Genomic DNA, 27,163 nt, shown 5'->3' with positions numbered 1-27,163 from the left:
CTGTTGTGGGGGGGGTGAGGAGAGCAATACAGTACTAGTGCACAGATGCTCTGCATATGCTGGAGTGTATTGGAGTGGCCTTTTAGAGACGTGGCAGTGCAGCGGGGATGGTGGCAGAGATGGTGGCAAGGGCCGCCTGCCTCCCAAATGCCCCGAAAATGGCCCAACCTGGCATTTGGGGGGAATGGGGGCCTGAAGAAGGAACTCTCCCCACCGCCTCAGTACTAGTGTGCAGATGCTCTGCGTGGGTAAAGCTAGTTTGTATTAGTTTTACGGACTGTACCACAAACAGCACACGTCAGAATGCCCTCGCTCCCAGAGACCCAATTCCAGGCTATCATGTTTTCAGACAGGCTTCCGGTTAATCACCCACAGGGGCGTATCTATGGTACGGCAGGCAGGGCACATGCCCCGGGCACCACTTGAAGGGGGGCGCCATTTTTTTAAATTTAAAAATTTTAAAAATGGCCGCTGAAAACAAAATGGCCACCACGCATGCTCAAATGGCCTCTGTGAGGCCCTAGGCCATGCCAGGCCTTGCAGAGGCCATTTGAGCATGCACGGTGGCCATTTTGTTTTCAGCGGCCATTTTTTAAAAACAAAATGTATTTTTTAAAATGGCCACCGCATATGCTCAAATGGTCCCTGCAAGGCCCTAGAGGCCAGCGGGGGGAGGGGGAACCTTTGCAGACACCATCCCCACAGCCTTTAAGAAGCCCCCGAAGGGGCTACAGGTAATTTTTTTAAAAAATATATATATATATAATATAATCACTGTATACATATTTAGTTTGGAACTATGTACAAAGAATCAGGGCTTGTGAATACTGAGCTGAAGCTTATGAGCTAGGACTGTATTCATTTGCTCTTACTTTGCTTCCTGTGATAAGTGAGTTAAATGTGACGTCTTAATAAAATGGCTGTTCATGGTGAATTTGTCTTTGAATCAGTGTGAAATCCTTAGTATTAAGGGCCACTGGGAGCATAGGCAGAACTTGGGGGGGCAGGCAGGGCATGTGCCCTAGGCGCCACTGAGGTGGGGGTGCCATGCCAGTTCCTGCCACCCCCACCCCATTGCCCACCTGCCCAGGCCCAGGGCCCCTCAGCCACTTGCCTCCAGCTCCGGCCGAGGATCGGCGAAGCCTAGGATCGGAGCAGCCTGCAAACTGCAGAGCTCTTCTCTCCCCACCTCTCAGCTGATCGGCGGGTGGGCGGGGCTTCCAGAGAGGCCTCCAAGTAGGCCTCCCTGAAGCCTGAACTTGGCAGGCCCCAAGGGAGGTAGGAAGCCAGGAAGGAGGCTGGCAGAGTTCCCTGGAGCAGACCCTCTGCCCAGACCATCCAGTACAGCCTTTGCCAGGTAGGCTGTGAATGCCTTTTTGTGGTTACCCCCCGCCCCAATATAGGGATCTGCTTGCCATAGGGCTTTGATATGGGGGGGATGGGGCGAGACTGAGAAGTCTCTGAATATTTAATTTAAAACAGACTGAAAAATGCGCTGGCTTTAAAAACAAAAACTATCTAAAAAGGCCTATAAGTGGCTTGTTTCATGTCAGGAAATTACAAACACTTCTGGAACAAATATTTATTTATTTATTTATTCATTCATTCATTCATTCATTCATGAATGCACTTATGTTCAAGTTGTTTTGCAACCCAGAAGGTCTGAGTGAGAACTGTGAAGCATGTGCTGGGCTTTTATTTTATTTTATTTTTCTTGTGTGTGAACTGCTCTCAAATAACTTGCAGGGACTTCAGGGTAAATCTGGCCAACATGTGAATGCAGCACCTCCATTCCAGAGGAGATGTGTGTTAAGGGGCTTTAAAAGCCTCGTGTGAAAAATCTCCTGGAATCAAAGTTTACTGAATTTGTTCAGAATTCTGAGAAAACAAACATAGGTTCACCCTGCATGGTTGAAAGTCTCCTTTGCTAATCTGCAGTGAGGGGGCCATTTTAATAATTAGCGTTGCTAGTGTGTTCTAGGCATTAAAAGTAGCACAAATATATAGTACTCAATGTATATCACTATGTACTGTGAAGTGTGCATGTGTGTATTCAGTGAAATGTATTTCCAGGCAGCATACTTATTTTGAAATATCAGACTTAAATCCTTGGGGGCCTGGGGTGTGTGGAGGTCCTGGACTTTGAGGGGCTGGGGGCCCATTTTAAAATCTCATCTTGGCCCATTCCAACCTTGCTATGCCCCTGGTGGTCACTACACATGGGTTTCTGCACAACACCTGCACAGAAGAAACTTCCATGTAGAAAATGTGTCTCTTGTAAATTGACCCTGAATTTTCCATCCATGACTGGGATATTTGAGAGTTAGAGTCAATCATAAAAGAACAGCACATTGCTTGTGACAGGAAGGGGGCAAATTACAATTATTTCTTAGTCTGGCAGGGGCTGGTTTTGGCCCTGGCAGATCATGGCTGTCTGCTTCTGTTGCAAATGCCTCTGTCTAGTGTGGCAAACTAATGTATCCTCCTCCCTCTTGGTGTCAAAGTAAGCACTGGTGTGGTGAATGCACATATACCCCATCATGAGCCAACAGTCATCATAAGACAAAAGCTGGCAGGAATCATTCACAGGTTTATAGACCCCACCACCACCTCCTTCTTCCCCTATTTTGCTAGTGGCTATTTGGGCAGGTGATCCTCTAGGACAAAGTCATGTTTTTTAAAAAGAATGAGATGAAACAGAAAATGACACTTGGAATCCTCACATAACTCCTGACTCTTGTTCTAAGTCTTTTACAGAGATGGCTCATGTTTTCAGGTTTTGATCAACAACCATTTCTAGATGGTACAGTGTTCCTTTTAACAGGGATTTCCAGATATTGTTGACTACAAGTCCCATCATTCCTGTTTGGACAGGGGTGCAATTTCAGTGCTTGCCCTAGGCGCTATTCTCCCTAGTTATGCCTCTGACTGGGAGTTTCTTGCTTTCTTTCTCTCATTTTAACTGTCTTTCGGAAATATTAGAATATATTCCAAGCAGTGACACAGTTTACTTTGCATATCCTTTAATTATTTTCAGAGTATCTGGGAAAAGACCAATTCTCCATTTATTTTTAAAACTTATGTAATAGTGATGCTACAATGCATAATAGAGAATCAGAGAGGCACTTCTGTTTAGTTTTCCAAGTACACCTCCACATAGTATTTGGGTATTTCATGAGCCCCAGCATACTGAAATGTGTAGTTTTCCAGCATGTTTTTGTCTGGCAACGTCCACTGTTAAATAGTTTTTGAAATATTAAAAGATGAACGAGCTTGACTTGTGTTTTTGAGCTGATATTATGGTAAAGTTATCTGAAAGATGGGTGTCAGATGTTTGGACGGGGGCGCAATTTCAGTGCTTGCCCTAGGCGCTATTTTCCCTAGATACGCCTCTGATCATCCATGTTTCCAAAAGACAATTTGGAGGAGAAAAGGGTTTGCCTTTTTATGCTCTATACTGTCCGTCATTAGTTATAGTCACTCTCCTCATTTGACCGTTATGTTGTGCTTTCTATAAATTCCAAGAAACTGGTGAAGGGTAGAGAGCCCACTCACATCACACCTTCCTTCCTTCCTATTAACATGGCAGCTTACATGACCTGCAGAGTAACGTGGGCAATGCCAGGCCCGTCCATGCTGCTACGGGGCTCTAACACACACAGCACTGCTGTACAAGAGGGCAGTACCTCTACTGCTGACTCTTGTGTGATTGCACAAGAACTGGGAATAAGGAAGTACAGCATCCTGTGCAATTGCACAAGAGTCTGCAGTAACACTACTGCCCTCTTGCGCAACAGTCACAACATATGTTAGAGCCCTGTAGTGGCCCAAGTAAGTCTGGCACCACCCTTTTTATGCTGTGGGGTGTGTAAGCCAATGCAGATGAAATGATATCTACTTTTTAGTTTCCCTGTGTTTCTTCAGTTACAACTCATCATCTGATGAAGTGGGTTGTCACCCAAAAAATCTTACACAGTATTAAACCATCTTATAATCCTTATAGTTAGTCTCCAAGCACTACCTATTTCTTTACAAATACTATTTAATTGTAGCTCTAGAAAGCACAAAATTTAAATCAATAATATTTAGCTGCAGCTCTAGAAAGCACAAATACTATTTATTTAGCAGCTCTAGAAAGAACAGGACCTGAAATGAGGGCAAGTTACTCAGACCAAGAGGCAGAAGCATTTATACTTCATGGATGGAAGAGGACTTCAGACCGGATATCATAAAGCCTGTCTTACTTGGTACCTAGAGGCACAGCCAACCAGTAATTGTCCCACAGAGCACAATCACACTATTTATTTTCTTCGTGCATACATGAGCACAGAGGGAAATTCTGTATGAACAGAATATAGCGCACAGAACCCATTTCCATAGTCACAGCAACACTTGATGGCTACTGGCCTCTAGATGCTGTCTGCAAATATTGTTTAGTTCACAGTGACCTTTCTCCCCATAATCCCATGCAAGTGAAGAATCGTGTGGGAACCTAAGCAGTTGGCTTGCATATATGAATCAGTCCTCAAAATCCTCATTCCCCATTCATTTGTTTCAGAGAAGAAATGCAACCTGTCCAATGGATGCCAGTTTGCTCGTGCTTACTCTTCACCTCCATGTAGGATGTATGAACATTTGCTTTCCCATTTTAATAATGTTCTCTTTTGTGTGGCTCCAAGGACCCACTTAATCAAAGGCTCTAAGCATTATTTAATGTTTTCCTGTTTAATGGAAATTTAATGTTTCCATTTAACATCTTTGAAATGTGGTTTTCTGCCTTGTTATCTGTGCAACATCTTACCTCAGAATACTTACCAAATCCATTCAGTCTTAGCACTTGAAAAGAAGCCAAGGACTTTGTCAGATAAACAGTATAGCCTTAACTAATTAGGGTTGCCAGAAGTAATAGACATTTTGGAGGGTGCACTTTTTCCTGCCAAAGTGCTGCACTTGCCAGTCATATCATTTTTACACAGATTTTAGAGGCATAGGTGCCCTGTCCTAACAAAGAACACTTCCATGGTACTGCTAATAATTGGCCCCAGATGTTGGATGGAGTAAAGGACATTTCAAACTGAATAATACCACCACCAGCTTGCAAAAACAGAAATCTACAATGCCCTTTCCCTCAAAAACAAACAAACTGTCTCCAATTGCTTAGGATTTAAATGTAAATTTGGACCTTCCTTCTTCTCCGGCAAGTAAAGATCCTGTTGGATTCCTCCTTACCTCTCTCAGGCTCTGCTTGCAAAGTGGGCAGTTGGGCCTGTGGTCCAGGCAGCGTTCCACACACTCTTTGCAGAACGTATGGCCACAAGGCGTAGTCACTGGCTCAAAGAACATACTGCAGAACCAGAGAAGAGAGAAAAGGGCCTTATCAGAAGGAAAGGTAGGATTGGAGAATAGACACATATTGACCCAGAAAGAAAAATTTAGGAGCACAAGTAATATATACATATATCCTATTGATTTGAGGCCTTGGAATTGTTTGCATTTTGATATGCCCTGGAAGGCATTTTGATATGCCGCTGGAAGGGCTGGAAGGTAAACACAAAATTGTGTGGGTGGGGAAGGAATCTCACGAGAATAAGCTCCTGACCCAACATCTAAAGGACTGCCACAGTGACTGGCCACATTTGCACGTAATGTGGAGCCACTGGACCCGCTGTTCCGCTTGCTACCTGCCCCCGCTTTGCTGTCTGCATTCAGAAGTGATGGAGAGCTCCCTCTCTCTTAAGTCAGCGAGGACGCAGAGAGGAGGAGTAACTGGTTGTGTGGGCTGCGCAGCCAATCACAGCTGGGTAGAGGGAGGAGCAGTGTCACTGGCAATCCGAGGGTACAAACTGCAGTTTGGAGAGTGGAGCCTTGGGTTGCTCTCCGAACAGAACCAGAGTTCTGGGGCCCAAGACTGCATTCAGACATAACCTCTGGCACCTTCAACTCCAGTTCTGTGTTACATGCAAATACAGCCACTGTAAGAAGCAGACCTGTTTCTGGAAACCATGGAAATAGCAGTGCACAACTGCTCAGACACTGTTTTAAGTGGTTGCACAAATGCCTTGTTGCACAACACGGTCAGGACTGCCTTTCATGTTGCAAAGCAGCTCCAGTGGGGCCTAACACCACTGTCCTGCTGCATGGAATACTGGTCCCCAGCCACAGTAATGGAGTCCAACTTGAACATACTTTACAAGGAGATGCCCCAGACATGGGAAGGTCATTGCCATGCCAACAAGCCCCACAAATCTGCCCAAAAGGGCATGCAAGTCCCCCAAAAGGAGCATTAAAGTAGCCTCCAAGGAAACTTGAGCCCTGCCCATGAGGCACTGGACTGTGGCATCTTCTCCCCCTCTCCACTAATTGCTGGGCTCAGAGTAAATTAAACCAACACACACACACACACACACACACACACACCCCTTTTAAGGATATATATATCTTCTCATGAACACATTGTGAAATACCTATTTATTTATTTATTTAGAATATTTTACACCAGTTTTCAACAAAAAGTTCTTAAAGCAGCTTATGCAACAAAAGGCTTACAACCACATTAGAAAGTGGGGAGGGGGGAAGAGTTAAGATTATGGCTGTCTTGGTCTCAGCAGTATGGTAAAGAGCAACCCATCTCCAGACCAGATTCAGAGGCAGAACCAATGACATTGGCGTACATCCTAATGAAGCACCAGTGCAACAGGATAAGCATCAGTGTAACACCAGAGCTTCTGAAGTTCCAGACTAAAATTGCTCCAGTGCTAGAGAGAAAGAGTAGCAATTTCATTGATCTACCCTCCCCACATAAGCCCTCTGTGTCACCTGTGCAACTCTCAGGGACATCTATCCGGGAGGCACAGAGAACTTCCTAGGGAAGGGGAAGTCATTGAAATTTGGCCCCACCACGGAGTCAGCATTGGAGCTGCTTCAGCTGGCCTTATCAGAAGCACCAGCGCTTCTCCTGTAGCAAAGGTCTTTCATTAAACAAGATGTCAGCCAATTTCTGAGTTAGGAAGCAGGTGCTCTTCCTGTCACACAGATCTTCCAAGAAATTGCTGACTTGGCAGCAGTTAGAGAACAAAAGGGAACTTGATGGAGTTGCCCTCCTCTCTCACTGATGTGAATGGCAGCTCAGGCTGTCTTAGCTTTGGTGGTGGGGCAAAGTGCAACCTTTCCCCACAAGCACCCACTCTGCAGATCAGAAGAGAATGTTTGGGTCAGGCAGGCAGTTAGCTCTGCTCTTGTCACACAGGAAAACAGGTGTGTTATGCAAGGCATGTCCACAATGTAGCTGTGCATCAGATTTGTATTATTGCCCTCAATTGACCTAACTGGACATCAGCTTGGACACCCAGCTGCTTCTCCTCTCCACTGCACAGAAAATTACATTCTCAAAGCTATTACTTCTTCAAGATATCTGCAACGGTATTTGGTTTTTGCATTGCAGAAAACCAAATACATGCAGTTTCTCTAGCTTAGAGCAATAATGTGCACTTGCCCCAGAATCCAGCGGCTTACATGAAGGACAAGGGCATTCAATCTCACCCAATGACTCCACACTGTAGGCAGTTATGAGTTCTTGGTCACCGTTTCTGAATACTGAGGCAGCCTAACTCCATACTTACTCCCAACATACAAGGAGCTTATCCCTGCATCACCTGAACTGCTGAATCTTTTCTTTGCTCCATATTGTACACCATGGCCTATTGTACACGTTTGGTAAGAGCTTGATGGCAAGAAGAGGCCCATGGATAGAGTCGCACAACTCTCCACTGTTCTCCAACTTGAGGGCCTTTTCAGTCCCAGAGCACAGCAGTTCAGTACAATCCTGTGCCACATCTAGCATAAGAAGAATGCAAGAGACCTACCTTGTAACCTGGGCTCTACTTGCACAGGATAAGGCAAGCTGTTTTGCACTACCAAAGCTAGAATGAATTCCTACAATTTGGATGACACAGAGCTAGATAAACCCTGGACTTGATACAAGATATAGAGGTGTACTATAGGAACAGAAACTTTGCGGGCTAATCCCTCTGGTGGAATCCAAAGAAAATCCACTGGATTTAGATTTGTTGATTCCTCTATTAATAATCATACAATTATAGATAGCCTCTTATTGGAAGAAGAATTTCTCCACCACTGCTGTTTACTGGTTGGTTTCATATAGTCTGGGACATGGCTGTAATGTCTAAATTCACTTTTATCTGAGCTTGAGATAATTATATGTCTGACTCAGACATATAATTATTTCAAGCTTGGATATAAGTGAGTCTGACAATCAGTTCATACAGAAACTGTCTATAACCTTTTGGAACAATGAGTTTCAGGACAATATCCATCCATTCCAGCACTGAGGGGTGGGCAGACTCAAGGCTTCCTGGAGCTACTTGTCTTTGCTAGTGCTTTGGAAGCTACAGCACAAAACAGTGGCTTGGAGAGGCGGAGCCAGTTGCAAAATGTCAGCTTTTACAAAAATGTACATTGACAGTATGAAGGATTTAACATCAAACCCCCTGGATTTCAGAAGAATTTACTGAAGGGCAGGAGCAGAACAAGACAAACTTTGTGGTGGAAGAAACTGGAGAGAAATAATTGAGAGAGAAAGTACAAAAAACTCTTTGCATTCTACGAGAGGCAAAATAAAAATGGTGCAGCCATACTCCCAGTCAGCCAATCAGATCTGCTGTTTCGGTTGCAGAAGCAAACCGGCAGGCAGAAGCAAGCCCCAAAGCATAGAGAACTACTTCTAATGAGCCTAGGAACTCCCAAGCTTCCTAATGCCCACCCTTGGAACAGAAGACCTCCAAGGTCCCTTTCAACAATAAAATTCTATATGCATTATCTTCCTTGATTTAATTCTACAAATGATTGTGTATCTTTCTTTCTCCTGCTTTGCTTTTTTTTTCTTAATGGAGAAGGCAATGGTAAACCACTCCTGTATTTTATCAAGAAAACCACATGGATAGACAAAATGGAATGATTGTCGATATAGTCCCAGATGATGGACCCCTCAGGTTGGATGGTACTCAACATGCTACTGAAAAAAGCTGAGTACTGATGGCGTTTATGATGCAGTTAGACAAAAGCCTTTTGGATGTCTAGCAGCTGATGTTGCCATGCGGGAAAAGAAAATCCGAAGCTGCAAAGACAGAATTACAATGGGAACGTAGAACGTAAGAAGCATGAATATAGGAAAGCTCGACACAGTGAAAGAGGAAATGAATCAACTACAGATTGATATCTTGGGCATCAGTGAATTAAAATGGGCTGGAATGGGACACTTGATCAGTCAGAAAATCATACCATTTACTACTCAGAACACGAAAAACAAAAAAGGAATTGTGTTACTTTCATAGTCAGGAAGGACATAGCAATGACAGTACTTGGGTACAATGATCAATGAGTTGGTCAGTGACCAACTAATATCAATTTGATTTCATGGACAACCCTTTAACATGAGAGTTTTTCAAGTCTAATCCCCAACGATTGATGAAGATTAAGAGGAAGTTGATGAGTTTTATGCTCAAGTCCAGTCTGAAATTGACAGAACATGCAAGCAAGATGTGCTGGTGCTGGTTGGAGACTGGAATGCCAAAGTTGAAAAAGGTAAGGAGGAAAACAGAGTCAGACTGTATGGCCCAGGAAACAGAAACGAAGCAGGAGAACGACTTGTTAGTATCTGCCAAGCCAATGATCTTTTCATTGCCAATACATTCTTCAAACAACCAAAGCAGCGCCTATACACATGGACATCACTAAGCAGTACACAGAAATGATTACATTTGCAAGGTAAATGTGCAAGGAGGTGGAAGAGGTCAGTTATAACAGCAAACACATGGTCGGGAGCCAAATGTTAACAGATCACGAACTGCTCATGTGCAAGTTCCAAGTCAAGCTAAAGCGGAAAAACAAAGCTATCCAGTTTCCACAATATGATCTTGAGAATGTACCCACCATTTTCAAGGAGAACATCAGGAACCACTTTGAAGTTCTGAACCTCATTGATAGGGAAACAGAGGAACTGTAGGATGAAATCAAAGAAGTTGTTAAGGATGAATGTGAAAAGAGACTGCCAAAGACCAAGAAACAGAAGAAAGCAAAATGGATGTCAGAACCAACGGTGGAAATTGCCAAGAAGAGGAGAGAAGCCAAAGTCAAGAAAGATACAAGACCTCAGGAAGGAATTTAACAGGGAATTTCAGAAAGCTGTTAGAAGAGACAAGGAACAGTACTACAATGCCATCTGTAAAGACCTTGAGGATCAAAATAGACACAGAAAAACAAAGAGTTTTCCAAAAGATCTCTGAACTCAGAAGGAGGTTCCAACCACGAAATGGTGTTTTAAGGGATGCCAAAGGACAGCTAGTAACTAATTCAGAGAAGATAAACCTGAAAATCTGTACAGCAGGGACGTCAACATCCAAGATACTCTAGAAGATATTCCCTACTTGCAAGAACCTCTAGTATGGGAAGATGAAGTTAGATCAGCACTCTGGTCTTTACCAAGTCAGAGGGCTACAGGAATTGATGGCTACAGAAATAAGGCAGGCAACAAAAGAAGAATGGGTCAAGGCTCTAACCAAAATATGCCAGCAAATTTGGAGAATGACACAATGGCCAACAGACTGGAAGAAGTCAGTCTACATACCCATACCAAAGAAGGGAGACTTAACAGATTGTGCAAACCATTGCACAATATCTTTAATTTCACATGCTAGCAAAATAATGCTCAGGATCATCTAACGCAGATTAGAGTCCTATGTGGAAAGAGAAATGCCGGATGTTCAAGCTGGTTTCAGAAAAGGCTGAGGAACAAGAAACATTATTGCTGATGCACGCCGGATCAAGAAAGCTAAATCATAACAGAAATAAGTCAATATGTGCTTTATTGATTACAGAAAAGCTTTCTATTGTGTCGACCATGTCGGGTTGTGGAATATCCACAGGGAAATTGGCATCCCAGAACATTTCATTGTCACAGTCCAGACCAAACATGGTGAAACAGACTGGTTCCAAATCGGCAAAAGAATAAGACAAGGCTATATACTTATTCAACTTATATGCTGAACATATACTGAGAGAAGCTAGATTGGAAGAAGATGAGCGTGGTTTTAAAGTTGGAGGAAGAAACATCAATAACCTGTGCTATGCTGATAACACCACTGTGATAGCTGAGAATGCGGATGATCTGCAAGCTCTAGTAATGAAAGTCAAGGAGCACTGTGAAAAAATGGGACTATGAATAAATGTCAAAAAGACGAAACTAATGACAATGGGCACAGCAACCAGCCTCAGAATTGTTAATGAAGATACTGAAGTGGTGGATAGCTTCTGCCTTTTAGGATCAACCATCAACAGTAAAGGATCCAGCAGTCAAGAAATATGCCACAGACTAGCACTTGGTAGGGTTGCAATGAAGGCCTTGGAAAGGATATTTAGATGCCATGATGTGTTATACCTACAAAGATTAGAATTGTTCGGACAATGGTTTTCCCCATGACACTCTATGGATGTGAAAGCTGGACTTGGAAGAAGCAAGACAGAAAAATATTGATGCTTTTGAACTTTGGTGCCAGAGAAGATTATTGAGGATATCATGGACAGCCAGGAAAACAAACAAATAGATCACAGAACAAATCAATCCAGAATTTTTACTCGAGGCACAAATGACCAGACTCAAATTATCATACTTCGGACACATTATGCAAAGAACCACCTCCCTTGAGAAATCCATAATGCTGGGAAAATTTGAAGGAAAGAGAAGATGATGACGACCAGGATCAAGGTGGATAGACTCAATTACGACAGCAATGAATGCACCTCTGAGAGACCTTAAAGGCCAAGTTGAAGACAGATCATCCTGGAGAGATCTGTCTATGTGATCGCTAAGAGTTGACACCGACTTGATAGCACTTAATCAATCAATCAACGTTTATCTTGACTTTATTGTGTATATAAGCATGCACACACACACACACAGCTGTGCAAAGCTGCCCTGACTAGATTTGGGGATCACCTCAGTGAGTCAGAGTGGTCCCCCAATTCAATCTGGGACTTCAGGAGTGGTGTTCTTGCTTCACTTCAGCCTAATTGGAAGCAGTCCCAAAAGAGCTTTTTTTTCTTCTTTCCTGGAGTCCTAATCAAGATGCAGGGTTTCTTGGGAATTGTAGTCTTTTTCTGGGGGGTGGCAGCCAGGGAAAAAAATTTTCAGGTTCAATTTTAAAAGTGAAGCCATGGAAATGCTGCTCCCTCACCATGTTCAGAGAAAAATAAAAGTGGAAGCAGCCTGTCTCCTATACATGTTTGTAGCAAAAGGGATGAGGGGAAATGAAGAAGTAGCTGAAGAGGCAGAATCAATTTGGAAGCTGATCAGTCTGGATTGCTTCAGTATGAACCAACAGATGCCTGATTCAGATGTTTTAAAAAATGCCCTGCTGTAGCCATGCACAGCACAGGAAAAAGAGAGGGAGGAGAGGATTGATACACCCTCGCAATCACAGATGTGCCCACCATCATGGGGAGAGTGGCTTTTTCCTCTTAAGACAAGCCCAGTTGTAAGTGTGATTGGCAGGGCACGTGGGTGAGTGTTATAGTGCAGGGGTGGGACTTCCTTTTACACGGTTAGCCAGGCATTTATATAATGTCTGAAGCTGCCTAGGCTGCTCAGATCCAAATTGACCAAAACTCTTCTACATCATGTTGGCCACCTAATGTATCAGAGAGAGGCCTAGTGTATATACAGGCACACACTACACAATACATACTGCACACAAACTAGTGTTAGCTTTGCGTGAACAAGGCTCCAAATTGGATCACCCACAATGCAGGTTTAAAGATGTTAGATGGCACCGCTATCTCGGCCTCAAAGTACCAGGGCAGGCAAACTATTGGCAGTGCCATGTAAGAATAAGCTTACAAAGCAGTTTCATGTGCTGTTGGACAGATACTATAGAATATCACAGGAAGTGTAGGAAATGTCCCTGAAACAGACAGTGAGGCTGTTCTCACGAGCAGCCAAAACCAGGCTAAGGCAGCTAAGCAAGGGCTTGGCGGCCTATAAGAACTTGGAGGTGGGTCTGCCGCCAAGGCGGTTAGCCAAGGTCAAAGGCGCAAGCACGTCTTTAACTTGGGATAACTGCTCCGATGTCGCCGCCAGCTATTCCCACAGGAGTAGGCTCCCAGCCATCGCTGGGGGATCCCCACAATGCACTGTGCACCTTTTCTTCCAGGCCAACATGATGAATCGAAGCCACCAGTTACAACAAGCTGAACAGCCCATGATAATTCTAAAACCATCCCTGAGGCTTAGATTTCCAAGTGAGGACTCTGTGCCGATGAACTATGGATCTCCTATGTATTTGAACAGAACATCAAAATTACTTTGAATCTTGCAACTTAATAGCTTATATCTAATGCCCACTCTGCATAAATACAACCAGACTTGGATAACTTGAGCCAAGAAAAGAAATATAAGAACATAGAAACAGCCCTGCTGGATCAAACCCAAGGCCCATCTAGTCCAGCATCCTGTTTCACACAGTGGCCCATCAGATGCTGCTGGAAGCCTAAAGGCAGGAGGTGAAGGCATGCCCTCTCTCCTGCTGTTACTCCCTTGCAACTAGTCTTCAGAGGCACCCTGCCTCTGAGGCTGGAGGACGCCTGTAGCCCTCAGACTAGTGGCCGTTGATAGACTTCTCCTCCAAGAAGTTATCCAAACCCCTCTTAAAGCCATCCAGGTTGCTGGCTGTCACCAAATCTTGTGGCAGAGAATTCCACAAGTTGATAATGTGTTGTGTGAAAAAGTACTTTTGTCTGTTGGTCCTAAATTTCCTGGCAATCAATTTCATGGGATGACACTTGGTTCTAGTGTTATGTGAGAGGAAGAAATTTTTCTTTCTATCCACTTTCTCCATACCATGTATGATTTTATAGAACTCTATCATGTCTCTCTGCAGTCATCTTTTTTTGAAACTAAATAGCCCCAGGTGTTGTAGTCTTGCCTCATAAGGAAGGTGCTCTAGGCCCATGATCATCTTGGTTGCCCTCTTCTGCACCTTTTCCAGTTCTACCATGTCCTTCTTTGGATGTGGTGACCAGAATTGTACGCAGTACTCCAAGTGTGGCCGCACCATACTTATATTTGTATAAGGTCATTATAATATTAGCAGTTTTATTTTCAATCCTAATGATCCCTAGCATGGAATTGGCCTTTTTCACAGCTGCCGCACATTGAGTCAACATTTTCAACGAGCTGTCCACCACAACCCCAAGATACCTCTCCTGGTCAGTCTCTGACAGCTCAGATCCATCAGCATATACTTGAAGTTGGGGTTTTTTGTCCCAATGTGCATCACTTTACACTTGCCAACACTGAACTGCATTTGCCATTTTGTCGCCCACTCACCCAGTTTGGAGACATCCTTTTGGAGCCCCCCACAATCTGTTTTGGATTTCACTACCTGAAAGAGTTTGGTATCATCTGCAAATTTGGCCACCTCACTGCTTACCCGATTGCAGAGATAAGTTATATATTTTAGCAAGGAGGTTGGCAATTTTGCATTTGAGTTCTTTGAGGACTCTTGGATGGATGTCATCCGGCCCTGGAGATTTGCTAGTTTTCATTTTTTCCAGACAGTTTAGAACATCAACTCTTGTCACTTCTATCTGACTCCGTTCTTTAGCCTCCATCCCTGAAAAGCCTGTTTCAAGAACAGGTATGTTCTCAGTATCCTCTGCCTTGAAGACAGACGCAAAGAACTCATTTAGCTTCTCTGAAACCTCCATATCCTCCTTAATAATCTCTTTCACTCCCTCATTGTCTAATGGTCCAACTGCCTCCCTGGCAGGTTTCCTGCATCTGATGTATTTAAATAAGTTTTTGTTATTCCCCTTGATGCTTTTAGCGAAATGTTCCTCAAACTCTTTTTTCTCCTCCCTTATTGTCACCTTGCATTTCTTTTGCCAGAGTTTGTGTTCCTTTCTGTTCTCCTCATCTGGCCAGGCCTTCCAATTTTGGAAGAAAGTCTTCTTCTCCTTTATGGTTTCCTTGACTTTACCTGTTATCCATGCTGGCATCCTCCTGGACTTAGTGATACCTTCCCACCCTTTTGGTATATATTCTAACTGGGCTTCTAGTATTGTGGTTTTGTGTAAACTCCATGCATTCTGGAGAGAAGTGACTCTCCTGATTTTCCCTTTCAGCTTTCTTTTCACTTTACTCCTCATTTTGGAAAAGTTTCCTCTTCTGAAATGCAAAGTGTCTGTGTTAGACTTCCTTGGTGATTCTCTCCCCTCAGGTATGCTGAATTTGATGGCACTATGGTCACTGTTCCCTAAAGGGTCTATGACACTGACATCATGCTCCAGGTCCTGGGTGCCACTCAGGATTAAGTTCAAGGTCACCTTCTCTGGTTGGTTTCAAGACCAACTGTTCTAGGGCACAGCCATTGAGCGTATCTAGAAATTTGACATCTTTATTATTACCTGAACTGTGAATTGACTCAGTCTATGTGTGGGTAATTGACGTCACCCATTATTACAGCCCTGCCTCTCCTTGATGCCTCTCTAATTTTCTGCTGCAACTCCTAGTCACTGTCAGCATTTTGATCCGGAGGGCAACAGCACATCCGCAGTAGCACGTTTCCTTTCAGGCCTTGTACTGTCACCCACAGGGTTTCTGTGTCTTCTGGTCTTCCTAGGTTTTCTAGCTTGTTAGATTCTATCCCTTCCTTGTCCCTGAAAGGAGAGAGGTTAGAATGGATATGCCTGGGAGGCTTCTCAGAAAGTCAGGACTGAGGAAGATTAGGAAATGGAAAAGGGAGCTCTAGCCTGGACTGGACTGGACTGAGGTTGCAAAGCTGTATGTGCAATCTTCATTTGCATCAGCACCAACATAGCATGAATTATCCCATGAAAGCAACACTCTTCTTACATAATCACTGTGTGCAGAGTAAATGTGTGGGGGTGGGGTTGTGCTCCCTGACCCCAATCCCCCCGCAAGCTCCATACATTGGGTCAAAAGGGAGAACAGCAGGCTCTGTGCACAGGGATACATAGAACTGCACATGGATGCTTCCAGCTGGGAACTCTAATTGCTCAGACCCTAGGCATGGAAAGCCTGTTCTCACCTTTGATCCAATGCATGGAGATTGGAGTGGAAGGAGGTGCAATCCTATTCCCTCTCCCACATCTGATCTGCATGTAGAAGTTATGTGGGGAAAGTGCTCATATGCACTCAAGTTAAAGAAGAATGTACACAACAACCCCAGCCATTGCTCCCGATACAGCACAGATGCTTACATTAAGCTCACATCAGAGGTCTTAAGTGTCTGCATATCCCAGAGGTTTACTCCAGTCAGCTGTGCATCGAATGGGTCATCCATCTCCTCATCACTCCAACACAGTTAAGAATGCCTTCCAACCATTTCAGGAGCCGGTAAAGTTAACTGGGAAAAGCTTGCTGCCTATCTGCTTGAGACTCCAAATGGGTACACCTATGTTTTCACAGGCAATGTTTTCAAGTTCTGACCTCATGACTAGAAACAACTTTGTGATTAAGAACAAAGACTCTACAAGCACACACACAAAACCCCACCAGCTGCTATCGCTGTCATAATACAGTGCTCATGCGGTTCCATGAGAGGAAGCCACTTCCCCCCACCCCCTCCTCATTGCTGCAGCTTCCAGATTTGCCAGAGATTTTTTTCTGGCAACTCTTTTTTTCTTTAAAAAAAAAAATATTTATTTTGTTTTTGGCAGAATACTAGCCCAAATAAACATTGCTTGCTCATTTGTGGTATACAACATTTCTTTCATTTGTCTCTCCTCCATACTGCTAAAGCCTTACAGTGACTTTAATGGCACACAGTCACATAACATGCCTTAACTAAGTTGAGGTAGATGAGCATTAGTGACAATAATGAAATAAAGACATTACTTAATTACAGGTACAAATCCTTGCTGACCATCAGCCATTTGGCTGGACTTGAGGGAATTAAGCTTTCAAATCTTGAGAGATCATCCCCACAGGAGCTAGACATCCTTCACTTGCACTTCTCTCCATCATTCCCTTGATTGATGGTGAAAGGAAGTCTGGATAAGGCTTCTCTAAAAACAGACAAGGGATCTATTTAATTGGGCCATGGAAGAAAGAACCACATTCATGACTATTCCCAGGGCATGGTTTGATAACACGAGATAGTCACCTTGATGAAGCTAAGCAGGCTTAGATCTGGTCAGTGCCTGAACAGAAGTAGGGATGTGCATGGAATCGGTCCGTAGCACTCCCAGGAGGGTGGGGTTTGCTTTAAATGACAGGGAAGGCTCTGCCTACCTGTCAGCCCCCACCCTGCCACTTTCCCCCCACTGGTGTTCTCCAAAACAGCAGGGGTGCTAGGCTGCAGCGTTCCTGCTTGCAGCCCCGATCAGTATGGCAACGCTCACACAGGCCATGAGAGTGGCAACACTTATCAGGGCTGCAAGCAGGAATGCTGCAGCCCAGCGCATCTGCTTTGGGGGAGAGCACCAGCAGGGGAAAAATGGCGGAGTGGGGGCTGATGGGTAGGCAGTCATTAAAAGTAACCCTCCCACCCTCCTAACTGGTTCAAACGCCAGTGGATGGAACCGGTTCAGTGCTCCAGGAAGGGAGCACTGAACTGGTTCCATGCATATCCCTAATAAGAAGTTGCCTTCCACCAAGTCAGACCACTGGCCCATCTGGGTCAGTATTCTTTCCATTGACTGGCACTGACTCTCCAGACAGAGAAGGGTTTTTCCCAGCCCTACCTGGAATTGCCAGGGAATGAACTTGCATGCACAGCATGGACTCTGTCATTGAGCTATGACCCAGTGCCAAGGCGGATAACTGCCTAAAAACCACATGTATTTTAATTTATCTATTAAAATATCTATAATCATTTTTATGATTATTTTTAAATGTTTTGATGGTTATTTTAAACTGGTTTTAATTGGTTCTGTTTTAATTTCTGTATTTTAACTGGGGTTTTTTAATTAGTTTGTAAAATGCCTAGAAATTTTATCATTTTCTAAATGAAATCATAAAAATAAATAATAGCCCAATGTCAGAAATAAATAAATACAGCATAAAAAAGCAATCACTACCAACTTTATCATACATGAACCACTACTATAATGTAGCATGAAGATTTTTCAAAATTGTCAAATTTTGAAATATGACAATATTTCAGAGTTACAAACCTGCAACTTTGCTTAGAAGAGAAAAGGGAGCGGCCCTATATGTCTTTTAATTCTCAAGTGGAATTTTTAAAGTCTCTTTAAGTGGAGGTCTTTTAAATCTCAGAAGACCTCCATTTTCTTTCTACAAAATACAAGCCTCCATATGAAATCAAAACCAAATCATTACACAGTCATCAGAGAGACTGGAACAGTTGTATAACTGTACTGGCATACTGAGCTCAATAATGATCTTAATTGTGAAACATGCCCTCTGGCGAGTTCTAGTTTGAGCATCAGTTGTCTCAATCACAAATCCCATCACTGTACGCTATATTGCAAAGCCAGCCCAGTCTTGAAGGCCTATCTGCCTACCTTCCATCTGTAACCTCTTTGACACCAAGTACTATATGTATGCCAACTGTAATTTGGCTACCTCAGACTATTTTAGCCCTACATCCCTAGGCGACTGTATTTTCCAGTAGGTTCTCCATGGAAGCAGTGCTCCTTATTACTTCTATGCAACCCCTTCTGACAGGGGTGGGCCTAACCCAAGAAATACATGCCTCATGTATTTCTAGTTATCACCTAGTTTCTCTTAACTGTGCACAGACTAGAAATGCTTTATCATGAGAGGGTGTAGCCAGCACTAAACTGGCTTAATTGTACACCATTTTATGCCTCGATCATATCTAGAGATTTAAGGCCCAGGCAAATAAAATGGGGGCAAAATGCCCCTATCCTTGAGGCCTGTAATGAGGAAATTTTCTGGGAGGGGGGGGGAACTGGGAAAAAAAATCTTGAAATATTTTCTTTCAGAATGAAGAGTAACATATACTTTAAAGCAGTGTTTTAAAATAATATTGCTACACAGCTGTAAGTAGGGATATGCACAGAACCAGTCAGGTCGGTTTGATTTACATTTGAACCAAATTACAACCAACCTGGCCCAGTCCAATTCCAGTTCCAAACCAGGACAAGCCAGTTCGATTGCTGGACTGGTCGAAACACATGCCGGGTTCTGCTCATAAAGGGAAATCAGGTAAAGATTTCCCTTTATGAACAAAGGGGCAGGGGGCTTACCTAAGGTTAAAAGAAAGGGGAGTCAGGGGACCTTACCCCTAGCAAGTGGCAGCGGGGACAGCAGCTCCCCTCAACCCCTGCCAGCCCCCAGGCTGGCTGCAGCCCAGTTCAAGCTCAATCTTTACCAGAATCCCCCTTACAAGCAGAACACTGAACTGGTTTGAACTGGTCCAGCTTGAACCAGGGCCGGACCGGTTCAAACTTAGACTTGCACTCCCTTTTGGGAAGCCAAGCTGATTCAAACATGTTTTAAATGTGTTTAAAAATTTGTCTGTTTTGTTGTTCTAAGCCACCTTTGGTAAGGTAAAGGTAAAGTGTGCCGTCAAGTCGATTTCGACTCCTGGCGTCCACAGAGCCCTGTGGTTTTCTTTGGTAGAATACAGGAGGGGTTTACCATTGCCATCTCCCGCACAGTACGAGATGATGCCTTTCCACATCTTCCTATATTGCTGCTGCCTGATATAGTACCAGCGGGGATTCGAACTGGCAACCTTCTGCTTGTTAGTCAAGCATTTCCCCCTGCGCCACTGAAGGTGGACAGAGACTTTGGTAGTGGGTGGTATATAAATATGTTAAATAAAATAAATAAATAAAAATTTGACAAAAACCCTTTCTTTGAGGTAATGTGGGGGGTGGGGTCAAAACAATTCCCCTTAGTGCTCCTCAGTCAGCTCAAACTGTGGGCGGTATGCACAATCAGAGAATATATGTAGCACAAAAGGGTAGTGAGCAAGAGCTACCTCTCCTCCTTATCCTGGCTCTTTTGCCTTGTCAGCCCCACCCCATCCCGGTCCCTGGTCTGGACCCCAGGGGCGCACCTAGGCATTTTTGTAGCCCGAACATGCAGGGCTTTGGAGGGGGGGTCCCCCGCAGGCGAAGCCTCCCCCACACTAACATGCACTGTGCTGTGATGGCAAAGCCACAGGTCCTGGGCTGGGCCTGGCCAGGCGCTCGCGACACTTGTGCCGGCACAGTGAAACTTGTGAGCATTGCAAAGTGCGTGACATCACGGATTTGCGACACTCACCAGTCGCACTGTACAGGTGCGAGCATCACAAATACATGTCAACACGCACTTGTGATGCTTGTGGGGTCGCACTGTACAGGCGCAAATGCTGCTCTGAGGAAGGCCCCTGCTGCAGCTCCCTAACACCACCCCTCTTCCCCCTCACTTGCCCCCAATGCCCCTCCTTGGGGTGTGCTCTGCCTACTGGTGCTGCCCTTCCTGTAGCAGTGTTGCACGTCTGGCTGCTTTGCCTACTTATCCCCATTGTTCCACTGTCTCCCCCGGAGATGAAGAAGGCAAATGAGAAAGTCAGGCAAGACCAGTGCTTGCTAGGACAACAGCAGAGTGGGCGACAGGCAAGTGGATGCTGCTGGAGGCCGAGCCGTGGAGACAAGATGGACCCTGAGCTGGTGAAGTTCCACTGTCTCCCCAGCACTGGTACAGCTTCATCAGTTCCATGTGGTTTGCTTGAACGCAGCCAACTAAGCTGGATAAGTGCGGTGAGCTTTCCCAGCTCGGAATCCATTTCCGTCATTGCTGCTCAGCCTCCAGCATCACTCACTGGCCTGTCCCTTGCTTCACTATCACTCCAGCACCACGAGGGCAGCACACTGCATCTCACTTCAAGTGGCCAATCCAAGTGGGTTGCCTGGCATTGTTAGAGGGTTATTTAAAGTGACAGGAGCAAATTAAATTTCAACAATACAACTGACCAGTCAAGCATCGGCCTGATTAAATAACTTTTTGCAAAATTATTTTGCGGACTAGATTGTAGAACTGTGCAGGCTGTAGATGGCACACGGCCGTGAATCTGAGACCCCTGATCTACAGTTACCATGAGGTGCCATGATGATGGCACGCTTGCCCCGCCTCCATAAACGTACATAGCATTTCAGCCAATGATCTTAAAGTAGAAAGCAGCAAGATAAGCTAAGTTTTGATAAGTAAGCATTACATACATTTAATTCCGCCCCCCCGGGGGGGGACTATTTTAAAGAGTGGGAAGACACACACCTTTTACATTTCTACTTGCGCTATTGGCATTCCACCACCACTGCCCACCCACAAATTGTATGCTAGCTAGAAACTTATGCAGATGACATAATACACACTTTTACACCAAGCTAAGCAGTCTTTATCAAGCAGCCATTGTCTCAGTGCTGCTAGAAACTGACCGTATGCAAAGAGAGCATTCCAGGTCAGATGGACTCAGGAGGGCTCCAAAGTCAGGTTGGTAGCCCTGGGTAGACTTGATTCCTCTGGTTTCCGCTGATGCTTCCTCTCTCATATCTAGGATTATAAAAGGAACGAGTAAAAGAAAGACCTTGAACATCACACACTGCCCTCATCCTTAAGTCTCTTACCCTATCAACTTTGCTCTCTCATCATTCTACATGACGATCTGATGCACAAATGGATACAGTCAACAAAGTCACAGCAGAAAAAGGGACAGAACTCAGGTGTTTTGTGTCAATGGAGCCTAGTGGCCTTAAGGCCAACCAAAGGGCTACTTTTGTCTCATGTTACATTTGAATGGCAAGTGAAATTCCACCCATAAGGGCCACTTCACACATTACATTTTTAGGTGTACACTCAAAGTGGAACTGTGACAAGTATGTGCTTGCACTCACTTCAGCTTCCTGTGGAGTGGAAGCTTGATGGTAATGTGGAGGTAATTAATCATATAGCAGAGTATTTCACTAATTCACTCCCATTACAGCAGAAGTGAACAAGATCTCAGGGGCAATAGCTTGTAAATGATAAGTATGGAGATTTATTGATTGATTGATTGATTTGATTTGTATACCACCCAAACTTTCGTCTCTGGGTGGTTAACAATAACATAAAAACAATTAAAACAAATATAAAAGGTTAAAACCATTTGATTGGAGATTAAACTATTCTACCTTATTAAGAAGTATATGATGATAGAAAAGTCCTATATCTAACTGCTGGCTACACGATCAGAGAGAGACCTATAGAAGCATGGTGCTCAGCAGGGCTGTCCTTAGAGAGCCCTGGTGGGGTGTGGGCCCCGGGGCAAGTCACTCTATCACTTGAGGGGCCATATAGGCAGAGATAAACAGGAAAGAAAGGTTGACCCTAACTGACTATCTCTACTCCCCAATGCCCCTAGTGGTCATTAGGGTTATTGGTACAAAAGGTTGATGCCATCTGGAGCTGGATCTCCAACAGGTAAAACCAGATTTGCTGTGGCATAATGTATGAAACAGCCCTATGAGGTTTGCAGAGGAGCAGGCTACTTGCCACGGATAACTCATTGTAAGCATGCCAGATAAAAGGCAAAGTGTCTTATCCCTGCCGGATGGGACATCCAGGATATAAATTTTTTTAAATAAACAGCATTTAGCTCAAGAACACTTTCCCACTACATTACTTTGCCAGCACTAACCATGGCACTGTGTAATCAGACTTAGCTATCTGGCACTTTAAAAAAAGGAAGATTTGTTCTCCCTTCTCCTATCTTTTTAGACAGGTCTGTATTGAAACCATTCAGATAGTTCCATAAATATTGAAGTCTGGCACCATAAAGACTGCAACCAATGAGCAATTGACTTTTTGTATCAAAAACAAACTGGGAATATTAAGACTACTTATTTATTTATTTTTGCTTCTTGGAAACAACTGGATGAATATTAACATGGCTGAGCGAAGAAGTTACCACTCCCTTGTTATAAGTATTTCCTTATTTTCTATCAATATCCATTACCAAAGGGGCCATATCATAAGGTGAAGAGGGCTCATATTGCACCCAATATAGACTATTTGAATAATTCAGACAAAGGCACTTAAGACGTTATGTAAAGAGAAATTCAGTCCAGTGAAAGTAACCCCAAGCAATAAATAACGTTCTATTTTTTTCTCTCCAGAGACCCCCAAAGTGTATTTGTCAATTATACAGACATTTTTTTAATATTCTCACCCATTTCCTTCTTTGTAGAGGCATTTGAATTTGACTTCTTCCTCAACCACCCTGGCACAGAAAGTTCTGCCTGCTTTTGAGCACAGCCAGCCTCCTGTTTTCCCTTCAAATCCTATTAAATGATTTTTAAATTGTTAATTCAAGAAATGTGAGATCAGACCAATGAACTCAACAGTGGTCAAGACTACAGATGACGTTAATGTATGGAGAGAGACAGAATATGTTGTATCCTATCTAGTAATCCTTTACAGTTTGTTTTGACATTTGCCCCAGGGGGGATCCTGTAGCTAGTGTGGGGGGACTCAGTTAGGAAAAGGGAGGAGAAGGAGAAGGAGAAAATGGAGTTGTTGCTGAATAAACCTTTAGTTAAATCTACATAAGATTTCCTTTTGTGTATCAGGGAAGCAGCTATAAAACACAACATTTAAAAGAAAGACATGAAAGAGATTATTAGAGTTGAGAAATATTAAAATGTTCCTACTCCACTACATCTTGCAAAAATTTTAACTTACTGACTGCATGTCTGTTTTATTACAATTAGAACTTTTGCCAGAAACTGCAATTTCCCCACTCCTATTAAGAGAGTTTAGATTCTTCAGTAAGGTCAAATCCCACTCAGTAGAGGGATGTACAAAGCCTGGATCCCCTAGAAATATCCATGATTAATTGTCAAACACCACTGTATGCTAGATAGCTGGTGCATATGATGTGTGTATGAGCATGCACATATACACACGTGCGCATACACACACACACACACACACACACACACACACACACACCCCTATTCCAATACATACCTCCCCTTTACATCATGTCTAAAATTACAATTCCTGCAGACACTTCATGATACAGGTGGCCCTCATTATTTGCAGGGCATCCATTCTCACCTATAGGCACTAGAGCTGTGCAAACAGGTTTGAATTTGAACTGGTTCAGTTTGAAGGTTCGAACTTGAAGCAAACAGGACACTGAATTGGTAATGCTGGTCCAAGTTTGAACCAAAGAGAGCCTGGTTCTATTTGAACTGGTTTGAGCCTCCAAAACTGGGTTGGGGTGGTAGGCACCCATGGGTACCAACTACCACCCAAACCCAAAGCAATAGGACACTCCTGTGATTTTTAAATTTTTGGAAATTTTTTTAATTTTTTTTGCGTTTTCCCTTAGTGTATAATGGGGACTCAAACTGACCCATTATTCCCTATGCAGAGCACCTAGGGGCACAAACCTGGGGTGGGTGGTAGGCACATGGGAGTGCCTACCACCCACCAAACTGCAAAACAATTGGACACTCCTGAGATTTTTAATGATTTTCTGAAGATTTTTCAAATTTTTGTGTTTTTCCCAAAGGGAATTATGGGGATTTGAGGATGCCCCAACTGCCCCCCAACTGCCCCCCCGGGGGTTCCTGAATTTTTAGCCTGTCGCAATGCAATAGGAATTTCTTTTTTCTTTCCCCCCTCAAACTCTGAGGTCACACAGAGTTCATTAAGTCACACATTGTTCTATATTTTTGAACGGGGGAGAAATTCCTATTCATTGCATTGAGACAGGCTAAAATCTTTAAAAATTTATAAAAGAAAAACCATGAGCCCCACTGGCTTGGGGCTGCTGGGGGGAGTTGTAGCAGAAGGTGCCTTGCCTCTAAACCCACTTTGGTGCCCAGGAACCTCCCAGGGGGGCAGTTGGGGCATCCTCAAATCCCCATTATTCCCTATGGGGGAAATTGTTTTGCAGTTCAGTGCCTACTACCCACTCCAGTTTTGTGCCCATAGGTGCTCTGCGTAGGGAATAATAGGCCAGTTCATTTCCCCATTATCCTCTATGGGAACATTCGCCAAATTAAAAAGCCACAAAATGGCTCTCCACACTAACTCTAGCCCTACCACCCACCCCAGTTTTGTGCCCCTAGGTGCTCTGCATAGGGAATAATGGGCTGGTTTGAGTCCCAATTATTCCCTATGGGGAAAACACAAAAGATTGGAAAATCTTCCCCTCAAATAATTAAAAATCGCAAATAATTAAAAATCGTGTCCGATTGCTTTGGGGTTTGGTGGGTGGTAGGCAACCCTCAGTAGGCAACCCGAGGGTGCCTACCACCCACCCTGCTTTTGTGCCACTAGGTGCTCTGCATAGGAAATAATTGGGCCGGTTCGTGTCCCCATTATACCCTATGTAGAACCTCTTAGAACCAGTTTGAGTTGGGTTCGAATTCTCACCAGTTTGCAAATTTTGGGCGAACATTTGCCAAATTAAAATGCCACAAAATGGCTCTCTGCTGTAAAATGGCAGCCAGAAATAACATCAGAAATCATTTCCAGCCACTCAAAACCACGGATAGGCGAATTCTGCCTAGTTTTCTACCTGCAGATAATGAAACTGGGTCTCTAAGACCCAACTGCGGATATGCGAAACCACGATCTGTGAGTCCGTGGATAACGAAGGCTTCCTGTACTTACCTGTAGAGGTTCTCCTTCCAAAGGCACAAGTAAAGTTAGCTCTTTCCCTGAATTAGACCCTTTCAGGTTATGACTGGCATCACTCTTTACCTCCACAACAGTGCCTGTAAGAGGGGAGCCATCGTTCATAAGAATCTGGTAACAAGAAAATACATTACTTTATTTTCGAAAAGAGAGTAACTACTAAGTAGACATCAGCTTTTAAGTGACACTACAGGAAAGTGGCTGCTATAGAATTCACCACACTTCCCTCCCTCCCTCCCTCCCATACAAACTAGAATGCAGATTCCAGTTATGTCTGATGGCACCAAAACACATTTAACAAAAGGTCTTAAAGTCAACCTTCCTTTTTAAAAGTATTTCCCTTTCACTGAGCAGAATGAAAGGGAAAGGGAAACTGGAACTCTAACAGTTCACTAACAATATGCCTGATTAAAATACATGTCAGAGAGACCAAATGTTAAGAGTAGAACTCATTAGCAGCTAACTATCATATATGGTGTTACTTCAGTGAAGTAGAATATATTTAAGAGGCCACCCAAGTGAGAGTCCAGGTCTCTAAATACCAGTTGCAGGGAAGAAAGAGCAGGAGAGAGGGCGTGCCCACACCTCTTGCCTGTGGACTTCCCAGAGGCATCTGGAGGGTCACTGTGTGAAACAAGATGCTGGACTAGATAGGCCTTGGACCTAATCCAGTAGGGCTGTTTTTATGGGTAAGGTTTCCAAGCCTTGGGACTCCAGTCCCCATAGGAACCTAGCTGCTACATGTTTTGGAGCACTACAAGATCACTCTACTTCACCTATGTTTTTTCCACTCTTTAACTTAAAAACTCCTTAACTACCTGGCTTTGTATATAAAGAAGAAGCTCTCTCCCGCACCACCTTCAACACACACACATTGCTCCAGTTTTCTCAGTCAGGGGTTTTTAGCCTTTTGTAACAAGTGTAGCCCTTCTGTCTGAAACTTTCAGCTCATAGACATTGTGTGTGTGTGTGTGTGTGTGCACGCACGCGCGCGCGCATGCACGCACACAGGCATAAATTTAAATAATACAGTTATGAGACAGACAATTATAGTCAGTGGCTTACATCCAAACTAAGTTACCTGTGACTACTCCAACTGAAATTAACAGAACAAGTAAACTTGCCCCACTAATTTCAGTAGTACCACTCATAAGTAACTCAATCTGGATGTAAGTCCTCTGGAGGCAACAGAGCTGCATCCTAATCACCAGTCAGTGAGTTGGGCAGGTAGGAGGGCTCCTGGTATCCCTGACAAGTCTTAAAAGTACCTCCAGGAATTCATGTACCCGTGGTTGACAACTACTGGTCTAAGCTATATGATCAAATATTGAACAGCACTAGTGCCTACCTCACCTGGACTTTCATTTTGTTTCAGGGCAGTCTCTGTTAGCACCATCTCATGCTTAGTTCCTCCAAGGAGGAAAATTTGGAGTGTATAAATTAAAACACTCATTTACTTAA

The 27,163-nt window shown here is 43.8% G+C and overlaps 1 protein-coding gene across 3 annotated transcripts in view; it reads right to left on the bottom strand.

Moving 5' to 3' along the window:
- Positions 1 to 27,163, bottom strand: part of LOC128342861 (LON peptidase N-terminal domain and RING finger protein 1-like) — a 62,050-nt gene that overhangs the window by 14,555 nt on the left and 20,332 nt on the right. For all 3 annotated transcript variants that reach the window (XM_053290905.1, XM_053290906.1, XM_053290904.1), the window contains exons 4-7: positions 25,679 to 25,813; positions 23,220 to 23,331; positions 21,451 to 21,565; positions 5,230 to 5,344 (exon numbers count right to left, since the gene is read on the bottom strand). In XM_053290905.1, the coding sequence (XP_053146880.1) occupies positions 5,230 to 5,344; positions 21,451 to 21,565; positions 23,220 to 23,331; positions 25,679 to 25,813 (477 nt within the window). The remainder of the gene's footprint in view (positions 1 to 5,229; positions 5,345 to 21,450; positions 21,566 to 23,219; positions 23,332 to 25,678; positions 25,814 to 27,163) is intronic.

The sequence above is a fragment of the Hemicordylus capensis genome, chromosome 2 (assembly GCF_027244095.1).
Source record: "Hemicordylus capensis ecotype Gifberg chromosome 2, rHemCap1.1.pri, whole genome shotgun sequence".
NCBI lineage: Eukaryota > Metazoa > Chordata > Lepidosauria > Squamata > Cordylidae > Hemicordylus > Hemicordylus capensis.
The sequence above is the reverse complement of the archived record's forward strand: the minus strand, read 5'-3'. Positions and strand labels throughout refer to the sequence as shown.